General features: G+C 36.7%; 1 protein-coding gene across 6 annotated transcripts in view; it reads right to left on the bottom strand.

The window, feature by feature from the left end:
* NUP98 (nucleoporin 98 and 96 precursor) overlaps positions 1 to 25,683 on the bottom strand; it is a 94,640-nt gene that overhangs the window by 55,462 nt on the left and 13,495 nt on the right. For 2 of the 6 annotated variants that reach the window (XM_081098661.1, XM_081098664.1), the window contains exons 7-11: positions 24,373 to 24,536; positions 20,257 to 20,394; positions 17,760 to 17,898; positions 10,740 to 10,832; positions 4,951 to 5,091 (exon numbers count right to left, since the gene is read on the bottom strand). In XM_081098661.1, the coding sequence (XP_080954787.1) occupies positions 4,951 to 5,091; positions 10,740 to 10,832; positions 17,760 to 17,898; positions 20,257 to 20,394; positions 24,373 to 24,536 (675 nt within the window). The remainder of the gene's footprint in view (positions 1 to 4,950; positions 5,092 to 10,739; positions 10,833 to 17,759; positions 17,899 to 20,256; positions 20,395 to 24,372; positions 24,537 to 25,683) is intronic. The other 4 variants (XM_081098663.1, XM_081098666.1, XM_081098662.1 and 1 more) reach the window with 3 other exon arrangements.

The raw sequence follows: 25,683 nt of genomic DNA, 5'->3' as shown, positions 1-25,683 counted from the left end.
ATACAATAGGGAGAAAACACACAACAGCAGTAGCAATAACAAGAAACCCAGAACAGATAGTTAAAACTAAATTTATGACAAATTTAATCAAATTAAGCTATCTTAGAATCAAATGTATTCATTAAATACTAAAGCACTATAGGTTGGTATTTAAAGAGTGCAAATTTGCTCAGGATTGTGAAACCCAAAGGAGATGTCAATTTAAAGAACATAATAGTACATCATCTGTATTCAGAAAGTTCTTAAACCCATTTTAAGACTACAGGTAAGAAAAAAATGTAGAAAAGTATATTTTGGTGCACAGTGCCACAGTCTCAGCTTAGTGTTATTCTGTGGACTATTCAAGGAGACAAAAGAAAGCTTTAATATTTTTTAAGGACTGTAATATTCACTGGTTAGTTTGTTACTTCAGAGCCAATCACCCATTAGAAAAAGTTGACTTGCACCAGCTGATCCCATCATTTTACTCAAAATAATAAAAACTTCCTTTAACAAATTTATACATGATTAGAAAAATGTGAGAGAATGTTTTTATTTTTATGTTTAAGTATGAAAATTTCTGTTAACTGTATTAATTAAAAATACAGAAGAGCCGCCACATTAGCAAAAATAAGAGAATAAGGAAGCATAAGCACTAGTTAAGCTATGCTCTTGGTGTTATATTCAATTCTGATCATAATCATTTGAAAACATATAAAAAAACTACATCATGACCAAATGATTAAAGGGATAAAGTTTAAAAAGTCTTCTGAGAAAAGAATCTATAATAATAAAAGCATAATATGCTAATTAGACCAGTCGTCTTTCCAGAAGACCTTCCAGACCAAGCCAGGGCTGCAGGGGCGGAAGCAGAGGTGGGGGCGGCGGCAGAGGTGGCTGCAGCTGCTTGAGGGGGCCGAGCCCCGTGCACGAATTTCGTGCATTGGCCTCTAGTAAACTGATAATATTTTATCTGGAAGACAATGAAGTTCTGCAAAGAAACTGCAGCAGACTGATTTTGCTTAGCTATAGGAGGAAACAAAAGCACACCGATGGGTAGAAATACTATTGAAGGCAGGTTTTGGTTCCTAAACAATCTGACCAAAACAATGGGCTAAACTGACCTGTAAGAAAGGCACCTTAACTGAGGTTTTTAAGGTAAGTAAGCGACTCCCCCACAATAAGGGTAGACACTCATATAAACTCTAAAGCACCTTCCAACTCAGATTTTATGATGCAGAGATGTGCATTCTAGAAGTCGAGACAACTACTTTTAAATGGGCAGTAACATTAACATATGCAACTCTAATATTAAAATTTTGGGTAGACATTTTTTAATTGCCTTTAAAAAAAGATGGGATACAGAGAACAGACTGATAGTTAGTTGCCAAAGGGGAGAGAGGTTAGGGGTCTGGGTGAAAAAGGTCAAAGGATTGAGAAATACATAAGGTAGTTTACAAAACAGTCATAGGAATATAAAATACAGCATAGGGAATATAGTCTATAATATTGAATAACTATGTATGATGCCAGGAAGTTACTAGATTATTAGGGGACTGGGGTCAAGGAATACTTTGTAAAAAAATATAATTGTCTAACCACTATGCTATACACAGGAAACTAATACAAAATAATAATGAATATAAACTGTAATTGGAAAAAGAACATTTTAAAAGACAGGATTATTAAAAACCATTCAGAAAGCTATCCAAGTAAAAACGGCAGGTTATGATATTTATGCTACCACCTTCTAATGAAAATAAGGAAAAGAAAATAAAAATATAATTTTTAAGGATAAAGCTGATTTGAATGTTCACACAGATATCAATTAGAATTCTAATTCACCCCTTTCCTTCCAATGACCTAAATAAAACCTATGGATAAAAAAATTGAAATATATCTATATAACCCATAATTATGAAAAATTAAGTAGTAAATGATGAGATAAGAAAATATAATATATACGAAAGAACACCACCAACCTCCACCTTATGCCTGAATGCTCAACAGATAGGCCAAAATATCAGTGTGTGCCTCTGATGAAACCAAGTTAACACATGGAAAGAACAAGAGCAACCAGTCTGAGTGCTTACCTCATCCCAGAGTTGACATTTAGAGGACCCTTGGATAATAACTGGTTCCTGGACTTGTTACCTTAAAGTGAAACCTACTGGTAAACAAGCTCTACCCATACACACTAGTAGCCAGTGAGCCTTTCATTATTTTATTCTTTTTTTAAAAATATATTTTTACTGATTTCAGAGAGGAAGAGGGGGAGAGAGTTAGAAACATCCATGATGAATGAGAATCATTGATCAGCTGCCTCCTGCAACTCCCCCACTGGGGATCAAGCCCACAACCCGGGCATGTGCCCCTGACTGGAATCGAACCTGGAACCTTTCAGTTTGCAGGCCGATGCTCTATCCACTGAGCCAAACCGGCTATGGCTATTATTTTATTCTTAAATATAAGTGGAAAAAGTCACAATGCATTAAAGAGTAAGACCAAAACAAAACAAAAATGATCCTGAGGAATTAAGGAACAGGAGAACCTGTGCAAACATTAGAATCAGGCTTTAGAATTAAAAAAAAATTTTAATGCCTATTAACAAATTCAGAGTTCCAAGAAAAAACTGTATCTAAGAACCAGATGATTTAAAAAAAAAAAAAACTTTCAAGGAACAAGAATGAATTTTCACATGTTAAAAATAAAAACACAGCTGTAGCCGGTTTGGCTCAGTGGATAGAGCGTCGGCCTGCGGACTGAAGGGTTCCAGGTTCGATTCTGGTCAAGGGCATGTACCTGGGTTGCGGGCACAATCCCAGTGGGGGCATGCAGGAGGCAGCTGATTGATGTTTCTCTCTCATTGATGATTCTAACTCTCTATCCCTCTCCCTTTCTCTTTGTAAAAAATCAATAAAATATATTTTAAAAAAATAATAAATAAATAAATAAAAACACAGACCAGCCGGCATGGCTAAGTGTTTGAGTATCAACCTATGAACCAGAAGGTCGTCACAGGCTCAATCCCCAGTAGGTGGTGTGCAGGAGGCAGGCGATCAATGATTCTCTCTTATCACTGATGTTTCTATCTCTCTCTCCCTCTCCCTTCTTCTCTGAAATCAATAAAATATATTTTAAAAATACATTTAAAAAAGAAAAACAGCCCTGGACAGGTGGCTCAGTTGGTTGGAGCATCATCCCGTACACCAAAAGGTTGCGGGTTCAGATTCCTGGTGAGGATACATACCGAGGTTGCAGGGGGGTTTGTACGGGGCAACTGGTCAACTGGTCAACATGTTTGTCTGTTTCTTTCTTTCTTTCTCTCTCCAAAACCAAAACACACACACAATAAAAACATATCCTTGGGTGAGAATGAAAAAAGTAATGAAATACATAAAAAATAAAAGTATGAAAAGCTGATGATTTAGAAGACAATGAAAAATCTCCTAGAAAAAAACCCCACACACAACAAAACCAAGAATTATGATAGAAAAGATCAAAGCAGATCCCTGAAATATCAGGACAAAGGGCAATCCTAAATGCTTGTGGGAGTGGAAGAACAAGTCTCAAAAATCAGAAAGGCATTAGACTCCTCATCAGTAATGATTAATGCAAGAAAGAATACACCAAAAGTTCTGAGAGCAAATTACTTTTCACACCAAAAGTCCATAACATTAAAGTGTGAGAAACAAATAAAGGTATTTTTAAACCTGCAAGTAGTCAGTTTACCTTTCATATATATTTTACTTGAAAATACATTCCAGAAAGCTCAGGAAATAAAGAGGAAAACCCTATACCCAGGACACTGCAGTGCCCACTAAGTAGAAGGGAATATGCCGGAGCAATACTGAAGGCCTAGGAAATAATCAGAGTTCATACTGCTGTAGAGGACACAGGGATCAAAGAATAAAGTATTCTGGGATAAAAACAATTCTGAGGCCATCCTTAAGAATCTGGACTAGTTTGGGAAGGCAATAAGGGCTGGTAATGCAAAGGGGGGGAAAGGATCAGAAATCTCAGGAAAAGCTAGACGGGAAAGGAGTCCTTGGCTGGGTAGCAATGTTTTCATAGTTATAATAAATGTGTTCATTTGCAACTTTTATGCCTTACCCAAAGAAGGGAAGACAGTAATAATTTAAAACAGAACATATTATCAATTTCATTAATATAAAAATATAAAGATGTGGGGGGAAAAGAGAAAAAAGTTACGAAAGTACGGGCAATAATATTCTTATTTGACCAAGGGGAGTCAAGAAATACTATCCTCCATTTTTACAGAAGTTAAAAAAATATAATCTGCAAGGGCTTCTCAAAATGTGGTATATGGGTTATGATAGTACTGGAGATTAATTTAAACGTCTATCTATCTATCTACCTATCTATCTCTATTTATGATAGGTGGTATCAATTTTTCCTTTCTGGTAAAACATAATTGCCTTTAAAAAGATATTTAAGTTAAAAACTTAATTTTAAATTAGGAACATTAATAAAGGTGGCAGGCAGGTACCGCTAAAACTGTGAAGGGGTATTCAAATAAAGTATGATAAACACTTCAATATATAAAACTAAACAGGGAATTTAGTAAACATTATATTGGGAGAAATACATAAAGAACACAGGTGATAAATGAGCTAAATTTTCATTTATCATTAACAATTTATATTTACTTACACTTAAAGGAAAACAGCAGTATAAGCACATCATTCAGAAATATGAACTTAATTATATACCAGATAATTTAAAGCTATAACAAAAGTGGTTTCTTTGGGTAAGTAGGTCTGAGAACGGGGAAGGAAGAAAGACCATGATCTACTACAAGTACTTCTGCGCTACATAATTATTCAATGACATGTATGCCTGTACTGCTTTGCTCAGGATGAACAGAGGTAAAGTGGGAAATCAGGTCAGCAAGTTAAGTATTAGCAAGAAATAAACTAAGAAAAGCCTTCTAAAGTGACTGAAACTTACCTACTGGAGCCTGGGGGGCTCCAAAGCCCAAAGTGGCTGTCGAGGTATTAAATCCAGGGGCCCCAAAGGCTCCTGTACCAAGAGGCCCTCCGATCTTAGGTTGGTTGTTCCCAAACAAAGATGCCTGTCCAGCACCAAGAGCTATGGAGACAAGAGGAAAGAAAAATACGCCACAGAAGATCCTTTGAATGTTGTACCAGAGGCCAGTTACTTAAAAATATAATACATTTGGAAAATTTATAATTTGTTGACCATTCATTTCAACAAAAGACCCAATATAGTAAAGGCTAACTATATGCCATGCACTGTGCTGAGTACATTATAAATGTCATAAGCAAAATATTTAACCTCTGTATTGTTTCCTCAACTATAAGAAGATAACACATAACTTAGATATTTATCCTAAGATTTAAAGTAAATACATATTAAGCAAGTATATGGTAGATATTAACACTCTTCAAATAATAACTAGTATCTCATTTAATCTGTATAAGCATGGAAGTAGGAGCTATTAACTTTAGGCTTTTATAAAATAACTAAATGAATAAAGATTTAATTTAAATGCCTTGTGATAAGATTACTGAAGAGAATCAAGTTTCAGTATGAATCAGATCAGATGGAATAAGAACTTATTTTCGTCCTAGCCGGCTTTGCTCAGAATAGAGCGTTGGCCCATGGATTGAAGGTTCATGGGTTGGATTTTGGTCAAGGGCATGTGGTTGCAGTCTCGATCCCTGGGCACAGTGGGAGGCAACCAACTCATGTGCCTCTGTCTTTCCCCTTCCCTTCCACTCTTAAAAAAAAATCAATGGAAAAATATCCTTGGGTAAGGATTAACAACAACAAAAAACTTATTTTCACCAGAGGGAAACCAACTGCAGAAACGTGTAATATTTTAAAGCCAAATAATTCTCAACTTTGCAGAAATGTGTAATATTTTAAAGCCAAATAATTCTTAACTTATGGATCTTGTCAGAAATGGTTTTTAAAGTATGAATTAGGGAGAATTCACTTATTTAGAATAAGTTACTCGCATATATTATTTAAAAGATTTCCATCTCCTCCTCCTCCTCAAGAAGTTATTGGCAATTTGGAAGATCTAAAGTTCCTTCTAATCTGGGTGGGGAACATACAGCCCACTAAATCATTTAATCAGACCTTGCCAAGGCATTAGGAGTAAGTTAATTGGTTGCCTCCTGCAAGCCCCACACTTGGGATTGAGCCTACAACCCAGGCATGTGCCCTGACTGGGAACTGAACTATGACCTTCTGGTTCATAGGTCAATGCTGAACCACTGAGCCACGCTGGCTGGGCCATCAACACATCTTGACAGAGATATAAAAAATCACTAAAATCATTTCAAAGATATAACAATTGGAAGTTAAAAATATCAAATGGGAAATGCTTTGAAATCATAACCAAAAAAAGAATAGAAAGTTTATACTCAGAAAATTCACACTATAAAATAGTGAGGGTGACTACTAAATGGACAAAATATTCCATAACTGTCCAATCTCATTAATAATAATAAGAAAACAATGTAGCAATGGGATTATTTCACCTTAAAAATCCTATTCTGGAACAGGGACTAAATCCTAAACCATTAGAATTTGGTGAAAATTCCAAGAAAAACTAAAATTATATTACTCTCTCAAAGGACATAGTTATTGGCCAAATTTAAGGATTCTTTATTCTTCTACATAGCAAACACATCTTTACTCCCAAATAAAAACTTAGATGAAATCCACAAACACATAAAATGGATAAAAATGTCTATTCTGAATGGGTATGTATTTCCCTTACCTTTGCAGCAGCCATGAATAAAGAACCAACAAACATTCTAAAAACCACTATATTTCAATAACCCACAAAAGTATAAAAAGATATTGAGAGGTTCAGGTGACCTGGAAAGGGACTGTCACAAAATGGCCTACATACTGTTTAAATTTATCAAGGGAATGATGTATTTTATCTAGCTCTGTCTTATAGTATGCACAAGTAGCTCTTTTAAGCTTAATGAAAGGACTTACCAGGGACATTCTTGAGCATGAGAATGTCAATTTATAAAATGTTCTGTATTTATGATTAGGTGGAGAAGTCATAAGGAAGATATATGGGGACATCATGGTAATAGAGATCTCAAAAACTCCACAAAAAAGTGAAAATAATTATATTCCTTTTGAGATCTTCTAATAAATTTTAGAATTAGCATGGGGTAGATTTTTCTGTGTATATCTTAGTATAACTATTGACTTTATTAGCTGTACCCTTAAACTTATTATTTCATAGGAAACTTTAAGTACTAAAACTTCTTAACATTACTACTAAGGAATTACCAAGAAAATGGCATGCCATTGATAACGTTGATAGTTAATGTCAATGAAGAAACTGATATGCCCATGATTTAATGAGAGTTCCTTCATAGAAGCACATGGAGGGAAGGGGACTTTAATCACATACCAAATAATATAAAATATTTTCTATTGATTGATCACTTAAATCTAAGGGCACATCAAATCTTTATATATATATATATATATATTGTTTTTTTTTTTCTAGTCAATTATGCATGAAGTAGGCAAAGGCCTATGTTACAGGGAAATTTACTTCTTTTGAGGTATGAGTTTGAATCTCCATCACTGAAAACAAGAAGCTGCACAGGAATACCGATTTACCTAATGCCCCCCCCAAAAAACTCAGCCCAAAGCTATAGTGTTATTCTACTTATGATACCATGAAATGCAGAGTTCATGAATGTGGAAGTTTATATATAGTAGTCTCCAGACACATTCCTCTCAAAGCTAAAAATCTGCTTTAGCAGATGTAATCCATCATCAAAAGATTCCAATAGCATGTGCTTGGTCTTATAATTCTCATTTCCCTGTATGATCTGCTGCTAAGGTTGGGGTTTAAAATTATTTATTAATTCTATTTAGCTTTTAGTTGATGGGAACAAGGCATGAATGAGGAATATATAACAGTATAAAAATGCAGTTCATTGTCTGTGAGGTAGAACTCTTTAAGAAAAACAAAATATATTCAAACTAATAAAAAGGCTGAGATATTATGTTATGGTGGAATAGAAGACAACAGCATCACAAAAGAGGTGATAGAATAGTTTATAATCTTGGTCTAAGAGGGAAGGCATTGCTAATCATAACCTGCAAGACCAAAAAGCCAAAGAGGAGAGAATGACAATTTTGACCGCGTAAAAATAAGACTTGCATAAGATAACATGAACAAGGTAAAATAAAGACTTGGTGGAAGTATCTATAAGACATTAGAGCAGCATCTTACCTAGGCCTTAGACTTATGGTTACTATCCTGTCTAGTGTCAAAATTACCCTGGGGGAAAAACTCTTAATCTGACCACACCAAAGCTAATTTTTCCTCCGGGATTAAAAGAAAAATATTTATGTCAGACAATATATTCTTCTTAAGTTTAGGAGTCACATTGTACAAAAAATTTTTTAGTTCTACATGTGGTAGAATTTAGGTAAGTTTAAAAGCTCAAATGAAACTGTCATACAACCAAACAGAATATCCACAAAATATAAAGCACTCTCAGAAATTAAGAAACAATGATCACATATTATAGAATAGGGAATTCGAAGATTAAAATGGCCAGTAAACATACATAAGGATATCCTTCACTGCTAATCAGTGAAGTGCAAATTACAATATACCAATTTTCACTATCATGCATGTTAAGATGAAAAAGCCCAACAATATGGAATAGGTATAAGAAATAAGCACTTTTATACAATGTGAACAAAAAAGCAAACTGGCATTCTTTTCAGAAGGCAAATTGTTAGCAATACTGACCAAAATGTAAAAAATCTGTGTTTTTTCTGACAGAATTTCAATTCTAAGAATCAATCCTATATAATACGAACACACAAAATTATATCACAAAGATCTTTATTAATGCACTGCTAATAATATCAAATAACTCAAATGTCCATCGAAAAAGGAAAAGTTAAATAAATTACAGTGTGTATATGTATGTGTATATACTATATATGCGTGAGCACACACACTAAATACTTAAGTTATATTTAAAGAATGAGTTAGCCCTAGCTGGTCTGGCTCAATAGATAGAGCGTGAGCCTGTGGACTGAAGGGTTCCAATGCCCGGGTTGCAGTCCAGCAGGGGGCGTGTAGGAGGCAGCTGATAAATGAGTCTCTCTCATCACTGATGTTTCTTTCTATCTCTCCCTCTCCTTTCCTTTCTGAAATCAGTAAAAAATATATATATTTTTTAAATGAGTTAGAGCTATATATATGAAACAAAAGAAAAAACACATGCCAAAAATGTCATGGAAAATGAAAACAAGAAACACAGAATACTATATAAGGCACTTGCTTTCAGTTTGAAACATTCTGACTGCAGCATATAATGTGAATACACTGAGACCCTGAACACTCATACGCTACATAACCAAAACAAGTTAAACAAAACAATACTTAACCTTGCTTTATGTAATAATTTTATTAAAATTCCAGTTCATTTAAAAAAATGCTAGTTGTACCCAGCTGGTGTTGCTCATCAACCTACGAATGAGGAGGCCATGGACTGATTCCCAGCCAGGCAAGTGCCTGGTTTGCAGGCTCGATTCCCAGTAGAGGGTATTCAGGAGGCAGCTGATTGATGATTCTCTCTCATCATCGATGTTTCTATCTCTCTCTCCCATCTCCCTTCCTCTCTGAAATCAATAAAGTTTTTTTTTTTAAATGCTAGTTGCAGCCACATTAATACCATATTCAACTAATTGTATTTCATCATTTGGCTTAAAAAGCACTCATGTAGAATATAGTTTCCATTAAAAAATACAACAAAAAAAGCCTATATATGTGTATATATATTTAAACACATGTTTGAAAAATGTATTTAAAGGGGTCTGACAAGATACATGACAAACTTTCAATAGCTATACTTCACAACTGAAATATGTGGACTTTTCATGATACTACTATATTGTTGAAAAATATTTTACAAGCACTTATATCTTTTATTTAAAAAAAACAAACAGTTTGTAGAGTATAAAATATTCTATTAAAAAGGATGACAAACAATCAGCGCATAGAAGCAAAGACAGCAAATAACTGGTCAGTGGAAGCAAAGACCAATGGAAATAAATGGTATGGAAGTAAATGACCATACCCATGGTCAGATAAACAGGGAAAGAAGGCATAACTATATGCTTAAACAATCTTGTTGAACTGTACATGCTAGAACACTTATTCATTTTATGACTACCACCACTTCTCCATTGTTTAAAGCAGCTAGGCAGGTAGAAGGGTCAATGTCTTCAAAGACACTGAAAAAAAAGTTATCAACAGCAGGAGGTGCGACATCGCAGTTCTGTATCAAGGTGAAAAAAAATTGAAAAGTATGCACAGACTCTGCAAAAAGTCAGAATATTTGGGTAATAAAGCTTACTCGATATATAGCTCAAGGTCTCAAATCCTGGTCACAAAGATAACACAGGGGAACCCAAAGTTAAAAATGTCACCATATTAACAAGTCTTGCATTACACACTGAAAACCCCAGAGAGACCAAGACTGTCAGAGGACAAACATTTTACAGAAAGGGAGCATTAAGAAAAATGTGGCAATGTTTTAAAACCTGGCAAAGCATAACTGGATTCATGTTTTATAAAGCCATTTGTGAAAATGAAAATTTAGACCTCTAATTTCCAGGCATATATCAAATACAAGTCTTAAATTCCAGCAATCAGAAAGCCAAAATTATTACTTCCTAAATCTCACTGTACAATTCCTTACCTGTTCCAAATCCTGTACCAAGCCCAGTTCCCAGAGTCCCGGGTCCTGGTTTACTTCCAAAAATACTGCTCCCAGTGGTATTTGTGCCAAAACCTAGAAAGACAAAAGAATGAGTGGACTGTACTTTAAATACAACTCTCACTTTCCTGCACAAGGGACTTTAATGCAAAGCAGTCTGACCCTAAATTTTACATCCTTTCAGTTAGATATCCTAATGGTAGGCTAATTTATTAATACTACAAGTCTTCCTATTAATACATTTCAACCTTGAAATACCAATTCAATATAGGATAATATCCAATTTTTAAAAGCAAAGTGATTGTGCTTGAGCTTGGGAAACATTACCGTTGTACGGCTCAAAGTCTCCAACCTAGTCTCATGATAAATTATTAGAAGAAAAATTCATTCCCTTGCCCTGACTGGTTTGGCTCAGTAGATAGAGCGTTGGCCTGCGGACTGAAGGGTCCCGGGTTCGATTCCAGTCAGGGGCATGTACCTTGGTTGTGGGCACATCCCCCGTGGGGGTGTGTGCAGGAGGCAGCTGATCGATGTTTCTCTCTCATTGATGTTTCTAGCTCTCTATATCTCTCCCTTCCCCTCTGTAAAAAAATCAATAAAAATATACATTAAAAAAAAATTCATTCCCTCAAACTTTCACTAAAAAATAAGATAGTCAACAAATAAAGACACTTCACTGAATCTAAAGGTTCTTGCTAAGGGGAAAATTACCTACAAGAATCTCTTAAGAGCCCTAGCCAGTTTGGCTCAGTGGATAGAGTGTTGGCCTGCGGACTAAAGGGTCCCAGGTTCGATTCCGGCCAAGGACACATGCCTGGGTTGCATAGGGGGGCGTGCAGGAGGCAGCCAATCAATGATTCTCATCATTGATGTTTCTATCTCTCTATCCCTCTCCCTTCCTCTCTGAAATCAACAAAAATAGGTTTAAAAAAATAAAATAAAAATCTCTAAAGCAACTTTTGTTTTGAACAAATGGACATTACATGGATAATAATAAGTGGCTGATCACACATGAGAAGCTTTAATGGTGTCATATTCAATCAGCTCATAGGAGCACTCAAGTATTCAGCTAGCTGATATTAAAAAGAAAAGAACCATTCATAAACTTTTCTTGAATTAAATTGTTTCAAAGAGATAATGGAGAGTTGAACAAACCATCCTCCTTCACTATGACCCATCATTTAGAAAACTCCTGATGCCCCTGTAAATTCCACAGATCTCCCCACAAACACACATACATCACATTACTGCTATTATTTCTCTTTTGTTCAGATGTGTCCACACTGTTTCTGCACTCTTTTTGGAGCTAAGTACCAACCAAAAAGAACTAATAAACATATCATTAATCTCTTTCATAAGAGGAAAACAATAATCAATCATTGGCCAGCAAACCTTGTTGGTAAAATACTTGAAAGTCTTTTTTAAAGATATCATGGAGAGGAACAAATACAAAAGATTTATAGAATAAACAGAGTATCTTGGAATATATGACAGTATCACCTACTAAGATTATACATTGTCAGGTCAATAGTTGGATTATTATCTCAATAAAAAAGATTAAGAAAAAAGTTGAAGAATTTAAACAATTTGAGAACATATTTCTAAAGTCATTTAAAAATCCAAGCAGTAATCTGACTTCATCTTAATACATTTAATTCATACATTTATTAAATCTTTTCAATTGTGCTAATTAATAGCTTTGCTACACAAATGGAGTACTGCCTACTCAAGCACAATCAATTCTTTTAGAAAAAAAGAATGGCTTGGCTGGCATGGCTCAGTGGTTTTATGTATACCTACGAACCAGGAGGTCACGGTTCGATTCCAGGTCAGAGCACATGCCCAGGTTGAGGGCTCAATCCCCAGTAGGGGGCATGCAGGAGGCAGCCAACCTTGCAAAATGTCAAAATATTTGGGTAATAAATCATCACTGATACTTTTATCGCCCTCTCCCTTCCTCTCTGAAATCAATAAAACTATATTTAAGAAAAAAATGTACTTGGAGATATTCTTTTTGAGTTAAAATTTAACCAGAAAGTATCAACCATCCCCATAAACAGCAGAAAACAAAATATTTGTGAACTACCTCAAACCCACAGGAGGGAAATAAGTCCCAACTTACACTGTTTATACCACACATTTCCTCAGATTCTTACAGACAAAAGTTTATCACCTCTGTCATTTCAAAACAATTTTTAAAATTAAGAACAATTAATGATTAATTAATTTACAACAAAGGAATCAAGAATATACGAATGGGAAAGGATAGTCTCTTTAATGAATGATATGGGGAAAACTGGACAGCCACATGCTAAAGAATCAAAATGGACCACTATCTTACATCATACACAAAATGGATTAAAAAGACTTAAAACATAAGACCTGAAACCAACTAATTCCTATAAGAAAGCATATGTGGTAATCTCCCTGATATCTATCTTCGCGATGATTTTTTGGATCTGACACCAAAAGCAAAGGCAACAAAAGCAAAACTAATCAAGTGGGACTACATCAAACTAAAAAGCTTCTATATAGCAAAGGAAACCATCAGTAAAATGAAAGGCAACCTACTGCATGGGAGAAAATATGTGCAGATCATACATCTGAATAAATGGTTAATATCCAAAATTCATGAAGAAATAATTCAATTCAATAGCAAAAAAAAAAAAATCTGATTAGAAAATGGGCAGAGAATCTGAATAGACATTTTACATTTGGCCAACAGGTACACAAAAAAGGTGCTCAACATCACTAATTACCAGTAAAATGAAAATCAAAACCACATAAATTATCACCTCACACCTGTTAGAATGGCCAACATCAAAAAGGCAAGAAACAAGTATTGGCAAGGAAGTGGAAGAAAGGGCACCATTGTGTGCTGCTGGTGGAAATGTATGGTGTAACCACTATGGAAATCAGTATCAAAGTTCCTCAAAACATTTAAAGTAGAACTGTCATACAGCCCAGCAATTACACTTGCAGATATTTATCCAAAGAAAATGAAAAAACTGCCTCAAAAAATATATGTATCCCCATGTTCATTATTTATGACTAGAGGCCCAGTGCACGAATTCGTGCACCAGTGGGGTTCCTCAGCCTGGCCTGTGGACATTCCCCAAGGGTCCTGGATTCAGAGAGGGCACAGGTCAGGCTGAGGGATCCCACCAGTGCACGATCAGGACTGGAGAGGGACTGTGGGGGGGCTCCAGGGCGTGTCTGGCCCATCTGACCCAGTCCTGATCGGCCAGACCCCAGCAGCAAGCTAACCTACTGGTCAGAGCGTCTGCCCCTGGTGGTCAGTGCACATCATAGCTACCGGTAGAATGGTTACTTGGGCTTTTATATATATAGATAGATAGATAGCCAAGATATGGAACCAACCTAAGTGTTCAAAGATGGATAAAAGTATAAAGAAAATGTGTGTGTGTGTGTGTGTGTGTGTGTGTATCCATATATATATATATATATATATATATATATATATATATACTCACACACATACGCACATACATATACATATGGACAAAATATTATTGAGATAAAAATACAATAAAATCTGGTCATCAACAAGATAAAATTTGGGAGCATTATGCTAAGTGAAAAAAGACAGAAAAATACAAATGCAACATGGTCTCACCTATATGTAGAATCAAAAAAAAAGACAATAAAAAGTGAAATCATGATAGAACAAATCAGTGGTTGCGAGAGGTGGGGAAATAGGTGAAACAGGTAAAAGAGGGGATTCAAAACTGCAAATTTCTGGTTATAAGTCATATGGATATAATGTACAGCATGGTGACTAAATTTAATACTGTATTGCATATTTGAAAGTTGCTGAGTAAATCATAAAAGTTCTCATCACAAGAAAAATAAATTTTGTAACTATGTATGGTGACAGGTATTAACTGTACTTACTGTGGTGATCATTTCCCAATACATATAAATACTGAATCATTATGTTGTATATTTGAAACTAATATAATTATACCTTAAAGAAATCAGCTTAGCGCTGGCCAGGTAGCGCAATTAGTTAGAGGGTTGTCCCAATATGCCAACATTGTAGGTTCGATCCCTGATCAGAGCACATGTAAGAAGCAACCAATGAATGCATAAATAAGTGGAACAACAAATTGATGCTTCTCTTAAATCAATTTTTTAAAAATGATTTTATTGATATTTGAGAGAGAGAGAGAAAGGGAAAGGGATAGAGTATAAACATCAATGAGAGGAAAACATCATCTATCGGTTGCCTCCTGCACATCCCTACTGTGGTTCAAGCACACAACCAGGAATCGAACCTGTGACCTCCTGGTTCCTGGGTCGACACTCAACCACTGAACCACACTGGCCGGGCTCTCGCAAATCAATTTTTAAAAATCAGCTTAAAAAAAGATGTCTAAGATAGTTAAAGGAGCTATTTGTATACAAAAGCAGCATAGAAGAACCACTGATTTACTGCTAAGTACCATCTTATCAATACCCAAAGGATCTTCATCCTCCTTAAATCTATTCCATTTATTCAGAAATTCAGACATTATCATATAGTCACTTAAACTTGTCCATAAGTATTTACCAAGAAAACAAGCTGATAACTCTAAAGAATAACTGAATGATCTGGCAACACCAATTAATTGTAGCAGGTATCCCAACCTTGAATAATGTGGATTAATCACTACCATTATGAAGCACAATCCCATACTGAATAGTATAAATGACAATGACATAATGATGGCCCCAAATCTCTTATTCCATTTCCAGATTTGTTATAGGACTTATTTCTAAATCACAAGATTATCTCTGCCCACAAAATCAAAGTTGACAACTTCCCACAAAAATAGGAAAATCAAAGAAAGCTTTATTTAGATCTGGATCTCTCAGCAATACTGAAGTAAGTTCCTCCAAGAGTATAACAAAACTGCTGCCCTGCAACCTCCATCTGACTTAGAAATTACAGGGCATCCTTCCTCTTAGGGCCCCCATTATTCATTCTTTAATTCATTTAACAAACTGTTAGTGAGCACCTACTAATTGCCAGGCACTCAGTCAACATTAGGAATTTTTAAAAAGGGCAATTCAACTTCAGCACGTAAGTTGGTGAGACACATCAGATAATGAAGAGACCTTTTATTTTCAAATCACTGAACATGAATATAAATATATTCATACAAAAACAAAAAATCTCCAAATAAACCCAAAATCTGCAATCATGGAATAACATCAAATACATTTCAGAAGTCTAGCCTATTTTATCAAGTACACAAACACTAAGTCAAATAGAAGTAACATATGACCCTGGCTGGTTTGGCTAAATGGATAGAGTGTCGGCCTGTGGATTGAAGGTCCTTGGTTCGATTCCCATCAAGGGCACAGGCCCGAGTTGCAGCGACAATCTGCAGTAGGGGGCATGTAGGAGGCAGCCAATCAGTGGTTCTCTCTCATCATTGATGTTTCTATCTCTCCCGCCCTCTCTGAAATCAATAAAAAAATAATTTAAAAATAAACAAAGCCATTCAATACTTAAAAAAAATATGTATGCATTTTCAAAGGGATCAAAAATGGTTCTTGGAAGGGCTAAAATGGTCTTAAATGGCTCCTTGAGAAGATAGTGATTTAAAAAAAAAAAAGGCTGAAAAGCACTGATTTAATGCTTAAGTATCTTTTCCATCTTAATTCTGTAGATAAAAACAAGTACACAAAATAAATGTCCATGTTAACCAAGTCTACTGCCTCAAAACCTTTCTTTCACAGAGTACAATCAAAAAGAATTATAGGTGGAATGACAATCATTACTAGGAGCGATCAAGCAAAAGGAGTTATGAAATACATAGATATTGGAATTGGAACCTGACAGGGACATATCTACTTCACATAGTTCATATTACTGTAAAAAAATATAACCTTTTAATGGTCAATTAAGATAGTCCCTTTCTCCAGTACATTACAAGATCATTTAAAAACTCACTGAGCCCTGGCTGGTGTGGCTGAGTTGGTTGGAGTGTCGTCCCATAAACAAAAAGGTGGTGGGTCAGAGTGTGTAAGGGAAGCAACTGATCGATGTTTCTCACATTGATTTTCTCTCTCTCTATTCCTCTCTAAAATCAATTTTTAAAAAAACTCACTGAAAAACTATGTGACTACTGATCTATGGCAAATAACCATGTCTTTGCATTCACATCCCACCAGATATCCAGCACCTAATGATGTATCTGAAATCCTTAGCAAATATTTAAATCACTATTTCATTTGGTGATAAAATGAACTTTCCATTATCTGATTTAACACAATAATGTTGAATTTGTTTGAAAATTTAATTTGGTAGTTATGAGAGGCATTTAACATAATATTGTATGATGTTTCTTTTAAACGGGTTTTAATTTTCCCCAAGAATTGTTTAGGGCTTGTTTTGTCAATTATTGTTAAATCTTATTTGAATTTTCAGAATTTTTTACAATGAACGTGCAATAAAAAATAAAGCTTTTGCAACTATAACTAAAAATCCACAAAATCAAAAAGGACTCAAATAATCAAATCTCAAAAAATAACAAAAAACAACATTTAAAACAAGAATCATGACATTCTTGTTTCTATGCACTACTTCCCTGTTTAAAACCTGGCCTAACAGAATGTATTATCTCAACCAAATATGTTTCATTTATGGGTTCTCAACTACTGATTTAAGAAACTAATCCAAAGAAAATGTGTCCTTTGGAAAAAATCTATCTCCATTAGAGAACCAACTTTCTGCAAAGTACTGCTGCATGTGCTGAATGGCCCATTTTATCCAAAGTAGAGAGTTCAAACATATATGAATGAGGAAAGGCAACTGAGTATCTCTTGTATCTCAACCCATGTCCAGGATTTTAAATCTTTCCCTCTTATACTGACATTGAGCTATAGCTTACCTGAGAATTTTTAAATATTCCCAATCATATGAATCAGGAGAATGATGTGTGGTATAGTCAGTGTAACTTTAAGAGAGCCAAACCTGCTTTTTATATGTACCAAAATTGGAAGTGTTTGTATTGGTTCCTAAAGTCAGGGTTGGTTTGTTACCAAAGAGCCCGCCACTGGTTGTACCAAATGAAGGAGCACTGGTTGTGCTGGTTCCAAATGTAGTAAGCTTGTTATTGCCAAACAGGGTCTAAAAAGAACAGAATATAGGGGAAAATTTTAGTATAAAAAACAGTAAATAGAGGTTAACTTGGGTATGCGGGATTGGTGTGAAGGAAAGGAGAGATGTCAAATCCATAATTCTCTTTCATCATTGATGTTTCTATCTCTCTCCCTCTCCCTTCATTTCTGAAATCAATAAAAAAATATTTTTAAAAAAAGATAAGAGGAGGATGAATAAAGACTATCAGAGCCCTAGCTGGTTTGGCTCAGTGGATAGAGCATCAGTCTGTGGACTGAAAGGTCCCGGGTTTGATTCCGGTCAAGAGCACATGCCTGGGTTGTGGGCTCAATCCCCAGCGGGGAACATGCGGGAGGCAACTGATCAGTGATTCTCTCTCATCATCGATGTTTCTATCTCTCTTTCCCTCTTCCTTCCTCTCTGAAATCAATAAAAATATATTTAAAAAAAAAGACTAGCAGAAAAGTAAACTAGTCTGAGCAACATTAACATTATGAATACAGCCTCAGAAGTTAATGGAAATCCCTCAGCAAACAGAAGATTTTAGAGAGGCAAAGAAAAATAATATAGGAATCAAATTTATTTTTTTTTAACCTGGTAACAGAAATGTACCATGTATTTAATTAGCCAGTAGAAGCAATTACAATAAAAAACTTAAGCATTCTATAATATAAATCAGCAGTTCTCAACCTGTGGGTCTCAACCCCTTTGGGGGTCGAACGACCCTTTCACAGGGGTCGCCTAAGACCATCAGAAAACACATATATAATTACATATTGTTTTTGTTGAAGGGTCCAGGTTTAATTCCAGTCAAGGGCACCTCAGTTGCAGGCTCCTCCCTGACCTGGGCCCTGGTCTGGCTCCTGTAGGAGGCAACCAATCGATATGTTTCTCTCACATCAATATTTCTCACTTGATTAATCACTATGCTTTAATTATGTTCAATTTGTAACAATGAAAATACATCCTGCATATCAGATATTTACATTACGATTCATAACAGTAGCAAAATTACAGTTATGAAGTAGCAGCAAAAATAATTTTATGGTTGGGGGTCACCACAACATGAGGAACTGTATTAAAGGGTCGCGGCATTAGGAAGGTTGAGAACCACTGATATAAGTGAACCTTCAAAACATTAAGCGAAAGAAATCTGTCACAAAAGACCACACATTATATGAAATGACCAAAATAGGTACATTCATAGACAGAAAGCAGGCCTGAGGTAATTGGGGGCCATGAGAAGTGATGAGTATGAGGTTCCCTTTAGGGTGATAAATATATTCTAAAATTGATTGTGGTGATAGTTTCACATTCTGTGACTATAATAAATAGCCACTGAATGTAAACTTTAAAAGGGTGAATTGTATGGTACGTAGATTATATCTCAATAAGGTTATTTAAAAATAACTTTCAGAGGCATTATATAATTTTCACAATTTCTCACCTCAACTAGCTAACCAAACAAAGTTAAGAAATAACATATTCCAATCTCTATAAAATCAGAACTACGTGTTTTGGAGATTTTTTTAAATTACCCACAACAATATGTTTAAAGCTTTTTATAATGGGTACATAATACAAATTGACTGCTTCATACTAATTCTCATACAATTTAAGTGGTAATCAAGAATTTACTATTGTTGCCGAAACCGGTTTGGCTCAGTGGATAGAGCGTCGGCCTGCGGACTGAGGGGTCCCGGGTTCGATTCCGGTCAAGGGCATGTACCTGGGTTGCGGGCATATCTCCAGTGGGGGATGTGCAGGAGGCAGCTGATCGATGTTTCTCTCTCATCGATGTTTCTAACTCTCTATCTCTCTCCCTTCCTCTCTGTAAAAAATCAATAAAATATATTAAAAAAAAAAGAATTTACTATTGTTTTTAAGTCAAGCACATTCTAAAATTATAATTTACTTAAATAACTTAACAAGGAAAATAATTCAGTTAAGCCTCCAGCAACATGAGAATTGTAAAAACACCAACAATTAACAATTTGATTAATACCAAAAATATTTAATTCTCAAATATCTTATCAACTTGTCACCTAAAACAGGTCAGAACAAAAAGTTAAAAATTACCTGATTTAAGAATGAAAGCATCTCAACTTAGACTCAACAATTTTAATTAACAAATTGGAGGATAGTTTGCTATCAAAAGTAAAACTGCACACAAGCATGAGGTAAGGAAGTTTAAAAAGGAACTTACTATTTGAAAAGTGACCTATTAAAGTTACTTAATAACTTTTCAGTATCAAATCATATAATATACCCAATAAAATATTTGAAAAACAAGTCAAATCTTTTTTTAGAAATTCCCTTAACAGATTTAGACACATCTTCATATTATAATCAAATGTAAAAACCTACCGAACCAACAGCACCAAATCCAGTACTGGTCTGCCCAAAGAGACCTGTTCCTGTTCCAAATGCTGTCCCAGTGCTGGTGTTTGTAGCTGTCCCAAAAAGACCTCCCGGCTGCGAGGCTTGGGTTACTCCAAATAAACCCTGAAAAAGATAACCTAGATTAAAAGATGTCCTACAGTAGTCATTTTAAGAGATTTTCTTAGATTAATAATAATAGTTGCCCTGGCCGGTTTGGCTCAGTGGATAGAGCGTTGGCCTGAGGAATCAAGGGTCCCAGGTTCGATTCCGGTCAAGGGCATGTGCCTTGGTTGCGGGCATATACCTAGTGGGGGGTGTGCAGGAGGCAGCTGATCGATGTTTCTCTCTCATCGATGTTTCTAACTCTCTATCCCTCTCCCTTTCTCTCTGTAAAAGAATCAATAAAATATATTAAAAAAAATAATAATAGTTGACTTTTTTTAAGTTTATGTGATAAGTAGTATCCTTAACACTCTACATAGAGCATTTCTTTTCTTCACAACAACCCTTAAAAGCTGGGCAATTTTCCTAAAGAAAATAAACCTCAGAGCAGTCAAAAATTTGACCAATATGTCACAGCTATGGAGTGGCAGAACCAAATTTCAAATAAGCAAAGCTTGTATCACCCAATGTTTAAGATATTTTACTTATGCATTAGTTCACAAAAGAAAATTATTGCACTAATGGACTATTGTTGAAGTGACAATTTAAAGTAGTATTTTTAAACAGTTTCATTGAGACATAATTTACATATAAAATTTACTCATTTATACACTATTCAATGGTTTTGTGCAACCATCCTCACACTCTAAATTTAGAACACTTTTATCACTATAAAAAGAAACCCTAGGGCCCAACTGGTGCTGCTCAGTGGTTGAGCATTTACCTATGAACCAGGAGGTCACAGTTTGATTCCGGGTCAGAGCACATGCCTGGGTTGCAGGCTCGATCCCCAGTAGGGGGCATGCAGGAGGCAGCAGATCAATGATTGATGTTTCTATCTCTCTCTCCCTCTCTCCTCCTCTCTGAAATCATAAAAAAATATATTTAAAAAAACCCAACCGGCTCATAAGGGGCAGGGCCAGCTGGCCAACCTCCCACGTCCCTCCCCTACCCCCCTGCCGACCTGACCCGTTGGCCCCCATTGGGGTGGGCTGGCCAGACCCCACCCGCGCACAAATTCGTGCACCAGGCCTCTAGTCCTATCCTATATAATAAAAGGGTAATATACAAATAGACCAAATGGCAGAACAACCTAACAACCAATCAAAGCATAATATGCAAATGATATGCTAAGGCTGCTCAACTGCTCGCTATGATGTGCACTGACCGCCAGGAGGCAGATGCTCCAACCGGTAGGTTAGCTTGCTGCTGGGATCCAGCCGATCAGGACTGAACAAGATGGGCCTGACATGCCCTGGAGACCTCCCACAGTCCCTCCCAGGCCTGACTGTGTACTGGTGGGGTCCCTCAGTCTGGCTTGCACCCTCTTGCAATCCAGGACACCTCAGGGGATGTTGGAGAGCCAGTTTCAGCCCGATCCCACAGGGGAGTGGGCCTAAGCCATCAGTCGAACATCCTTAGCACTGCCACGGAGGCAGGAGAGGCTCCCGCCACTACCGCTGTGCTAGCCAGCCGTGAGTCCAGCTTCTCACTGAGCAGCGCTCCCCCTGTGGGATCGGGCTGAAACTGGCTGTCCAACATCCACTGAGGGGTCCCAGATTGCGAGAAGGCACAAACCAGGCTGAGGGACCCCTCCGGTGCACAACTGGGGCCAGAGAGAGACAGGGGAGGTTGGCCAGCTGGGGAGGAACTGTGGGAGGGCTCCAGGGCATGTCCGGCCCATCTCACTCAGTCCTTATTGGCTGGACCGGATCCAGCAGCAAGCTAACCTACCAGTTGGAACGTCTGGCCCCTAGTGGTCAGTGCATGTCATAGTGAGTGGTTGAGCGGCCTTAGCGTATCATTAGCGTATTACGCCTTGATTGGTTGAACAAACGACCAGTAGACGGACACTTAGCATATTAGGCTTTTAGTATGTAGGATATGCTGAACCAAGTTTTCTGGGAAAACTCCCACTTGGTCATGGTATATAATCCTATTCAATACGCTGCTGAATTCGGTTTGCAAGTATTTTGATGATTTTTTTGGGGGAATAGCTGTACTTGTTTTTTCATCAGGCAGAGTATCTCTAAAACTCTGAACATATAAAAAAATTAGAGATAGACCTTGGTAATTCTTGGTAAATTCCAAGAATTCTAATAAAAAAGCTTACTTTGAATTCCCTTTAACTGTATACATCCCTAAAAGAGCCCCCAGATAAAACTAGCAATGATGTATGGAATTCCTCTTTTACTTTCTACACAGAAGCATTTACCCAATATGGCTCTGAGATGTGGCTCTCCCTTTATTTATTTTAATTAATTAAACTTCTTTGCCTGACTCTGCTTAAGGGAACAAACTAAAAGAACATTCTGAAATATAGCCAGTAATTTATAACTATTTTCTCCTACAATCTACAGAATGGCTGGAGTCAATGCCCTACAGTGTAGCTTCAGGGTGGCAAACTGTAGTACACCCAGCAGCTCTTACTGATAAGAAAATATGCTCAGAAAAGATAAGTGACTTGCTCTACAGCCTCTCAATGAGTACAGAGTAGAGCCTGAAATAGAATCTAGGTATTAATTATTCAAAAATTTTGCTCTCTTCCCATTACTACATATCATCAATCCTTAAGAAATGTAGTACAGGTAGAACTTGCTTTGACATGATAAAATCCTAATTACTTAGCTCTATAAATAAGACCTGGAGTTACCAGGTGTACTGGTTACTAAGGTGGGTATTTTTCAATAGGTGGAGTTACACATGTTGATATGCTATTTGATATGTATGCTATTTTGTTGTATTGACAAGCTTCAAAACTTTGTATGTCAAATTTACTGAAGGTATTAACATCATAGATATTTTTATGCTTAAAAATGTCGAATTTCGTGCCAAAAAGAGCATTTATAGGAAGTTTTAATTCATTATTTTGAAAAAAAGTGCTGCTGAAAGTTATCATATACTTTGGGAAACTTATGGTGAACATGCTCCATCTCAAGACACTTGTGAACGCTGGTTTAAACGCTTTAAAAGTGATGATTTAGATGCGAAAGACAAAGAATGTCCAGGTCAACCGAAAAAGTTTGAAGACCAACAATTACAGCATTACTGGATGAAGATGCGTGTCAAACTCAAAAACAACTTGCAGAAAGAGTAAACGTTGCTTAGCAAACAATTTCCGATCGTTTACAAGCAATAGGAAAGATTTTAAAGGAAGGAAAATGGGTGCCACATCAACTGAATGAAAGATAAATGGAAAACCGAAAAGTCATCAGTAAAATGTTGCTTCAACAGCAGGAAAGAAAGTCTTTTTTGCATTGAATTGTGACTGGTGATGAAAAGTGAATTTATTTTGAGAATCCCAAACGCACAAAATCATAGGTTGATCCAGGTCAACCATCAACATCGACTACAAGGCCAAATCCCTTCGGTAAGAAGACAATTCTGCGTTTGGTGAGATCAGGAAGGTGTGGTGTATTATGAGCTTCTAAAACCAGGTGAAACTGTTAATAATGACGGCTACCAACAACAAATAATCATACTGAACCACACTTTGATCATAAAACGCTGAGAATGGGCCAGAAGACACAGCTAATAATTTTGCTTCATGATAACGTACCATTACACACTTCAAAACCAGTTAAAGGCACACTAAAAGATCTTGTCTGGGAAGTATTAACCTACCCGCCGTATTCACCAGACCTTGTTCCTTCAGATTACCACTTGTTCCTATCAATGGCACACGCACTTTCTGAGGAGCACTTCAAAACAAAGAAGTGGAAAACTGGGTCTCTGAATGGTTTGTCTCAAAACAAGAAAAGTTCTATTGGGACGGTATCCACAAATCACCTGAAAGATGGGGGAAATGTGTAGCTAGCGATGGACATTACTTTGAATAAAGCACTTTTGATGTTTCTCTTGAAATTATCGTGTTTTCTTTGATTACAAAATCCACATTATTAACCGGTACACCTGATATTTAAGGGCCTGTTTCCTTACCATGGTGTTGGTGCTCGGCTGTCCTAGGGTGCTGGTATTACCAAAAGAAAAGCCAGTGTTCGGGGTGGTTGTGGCCTGGGCAAATGGTTTGTTGAAGAGGCTGGTAGTTTGCTGATTCTGTTGGCCAAAGAGACCACCTGGATTTGTTCCAAATCCAGTCGTACCTTTCAGGAAATAGAAATAAAGAAAAGGAAAAATAAATGGAGGGCAAAACACTCCGAACCTCACATTATCCAGTTACTACAACAGTCTTATTATATGGATTACATCTCTATTGCCCTACTCAAACCAAGTAACTGTTTCATTTTCCAACCTATTTCACCTAACTCCAGATTTCCTTCAGACTTTAATTCTTACAATAATACTAAGTCCAAGAACCCTGGCTGAACTAAGTGATCCTCCTTCTTGGGCCCATAACTTTCTTCTATTTTAGAAGACAGCATGCTACATTCAAAGTCTATGTGTGCATTTTAACCTTGTTAGACTAAGTTTTTCTTCAGAACAGAGGCTTTCTCTTTATATCAATGCTAGAGGCCCGGTGCATGAAATTTGTGCATGGGTAGGGTCCCTAGCCCTGGCTGGTGATCAGAGCCAATCTGTGGGGCAACCAGCAAGGCCCCCACTGGCACCCGCCTTGGATGGCCTGGCGCCATCCCCTCACCGACCCTGCCCCCTGCTGCCACCACTGGTTGCCTCCTGCAGAGGGAGGCGACTGGCAGGGTGATCGGGGAGGGCGGGGTGCCCCCGCTGGCACCCACCTTGGCTGGCCTGGGGCCTGTGGGCTGGGGAAGCTCCTGTGTTGAGCATCTGCCCCCTGGTGGTCGGTGTGGGTCATAGCGACCGCTTGTTCTGCCGGTCAATTTGCATATTAGGCTTTTATTATATAGGATATTTAGCATAGGGTGTGACATGACAATACTCAAAGAATATGTGGCTAAATGAAATCACAGAATACGAAAACTGAAGAGAATGTCAAATGCCACTTAAAATGTGTTTATTAGTGTATTTTTGTGTGTTTGTATAGATCCCTCTAGAAATCTACTAAAAGCCTAACTTTTGCTATTTCTCCAGAGGCAAACTGGTGGCTTAGGAAGGGAAAGAAAAGATTTTTGGTTATAAATACTTTTTAAAAAGTATTGCATAAACTTTATATCATGTATGTGTATTACCTTTGCAAAAGTAATATATTTATAAAGTAATTTAGTAATCATCCTAGACTTCTTTCACACCTTACATCAAATCAATCTACTAGCAAATCCCATTAGTTCTAGTCAAATTGACATTCTTACCATCTCCACAGCACCATTCTCA

This window comes from Myotis nattereri (assembly GCF_964212035.1).
Source record: "Myotis nattereri genome assembly, chromosome: 9".
Classification (NCBI taxonomy): domain Eukaryota; kingdom Metazoa; phylum Chordata; class Mammalia; order Chiroptera; family Vespertilionidae; genus Myotis; species Myotis nattereri.
Note: the sequence above shows the minus strand (reverse complement) of the source record. Positions and strands in the feature narration are given on the sequence as shown.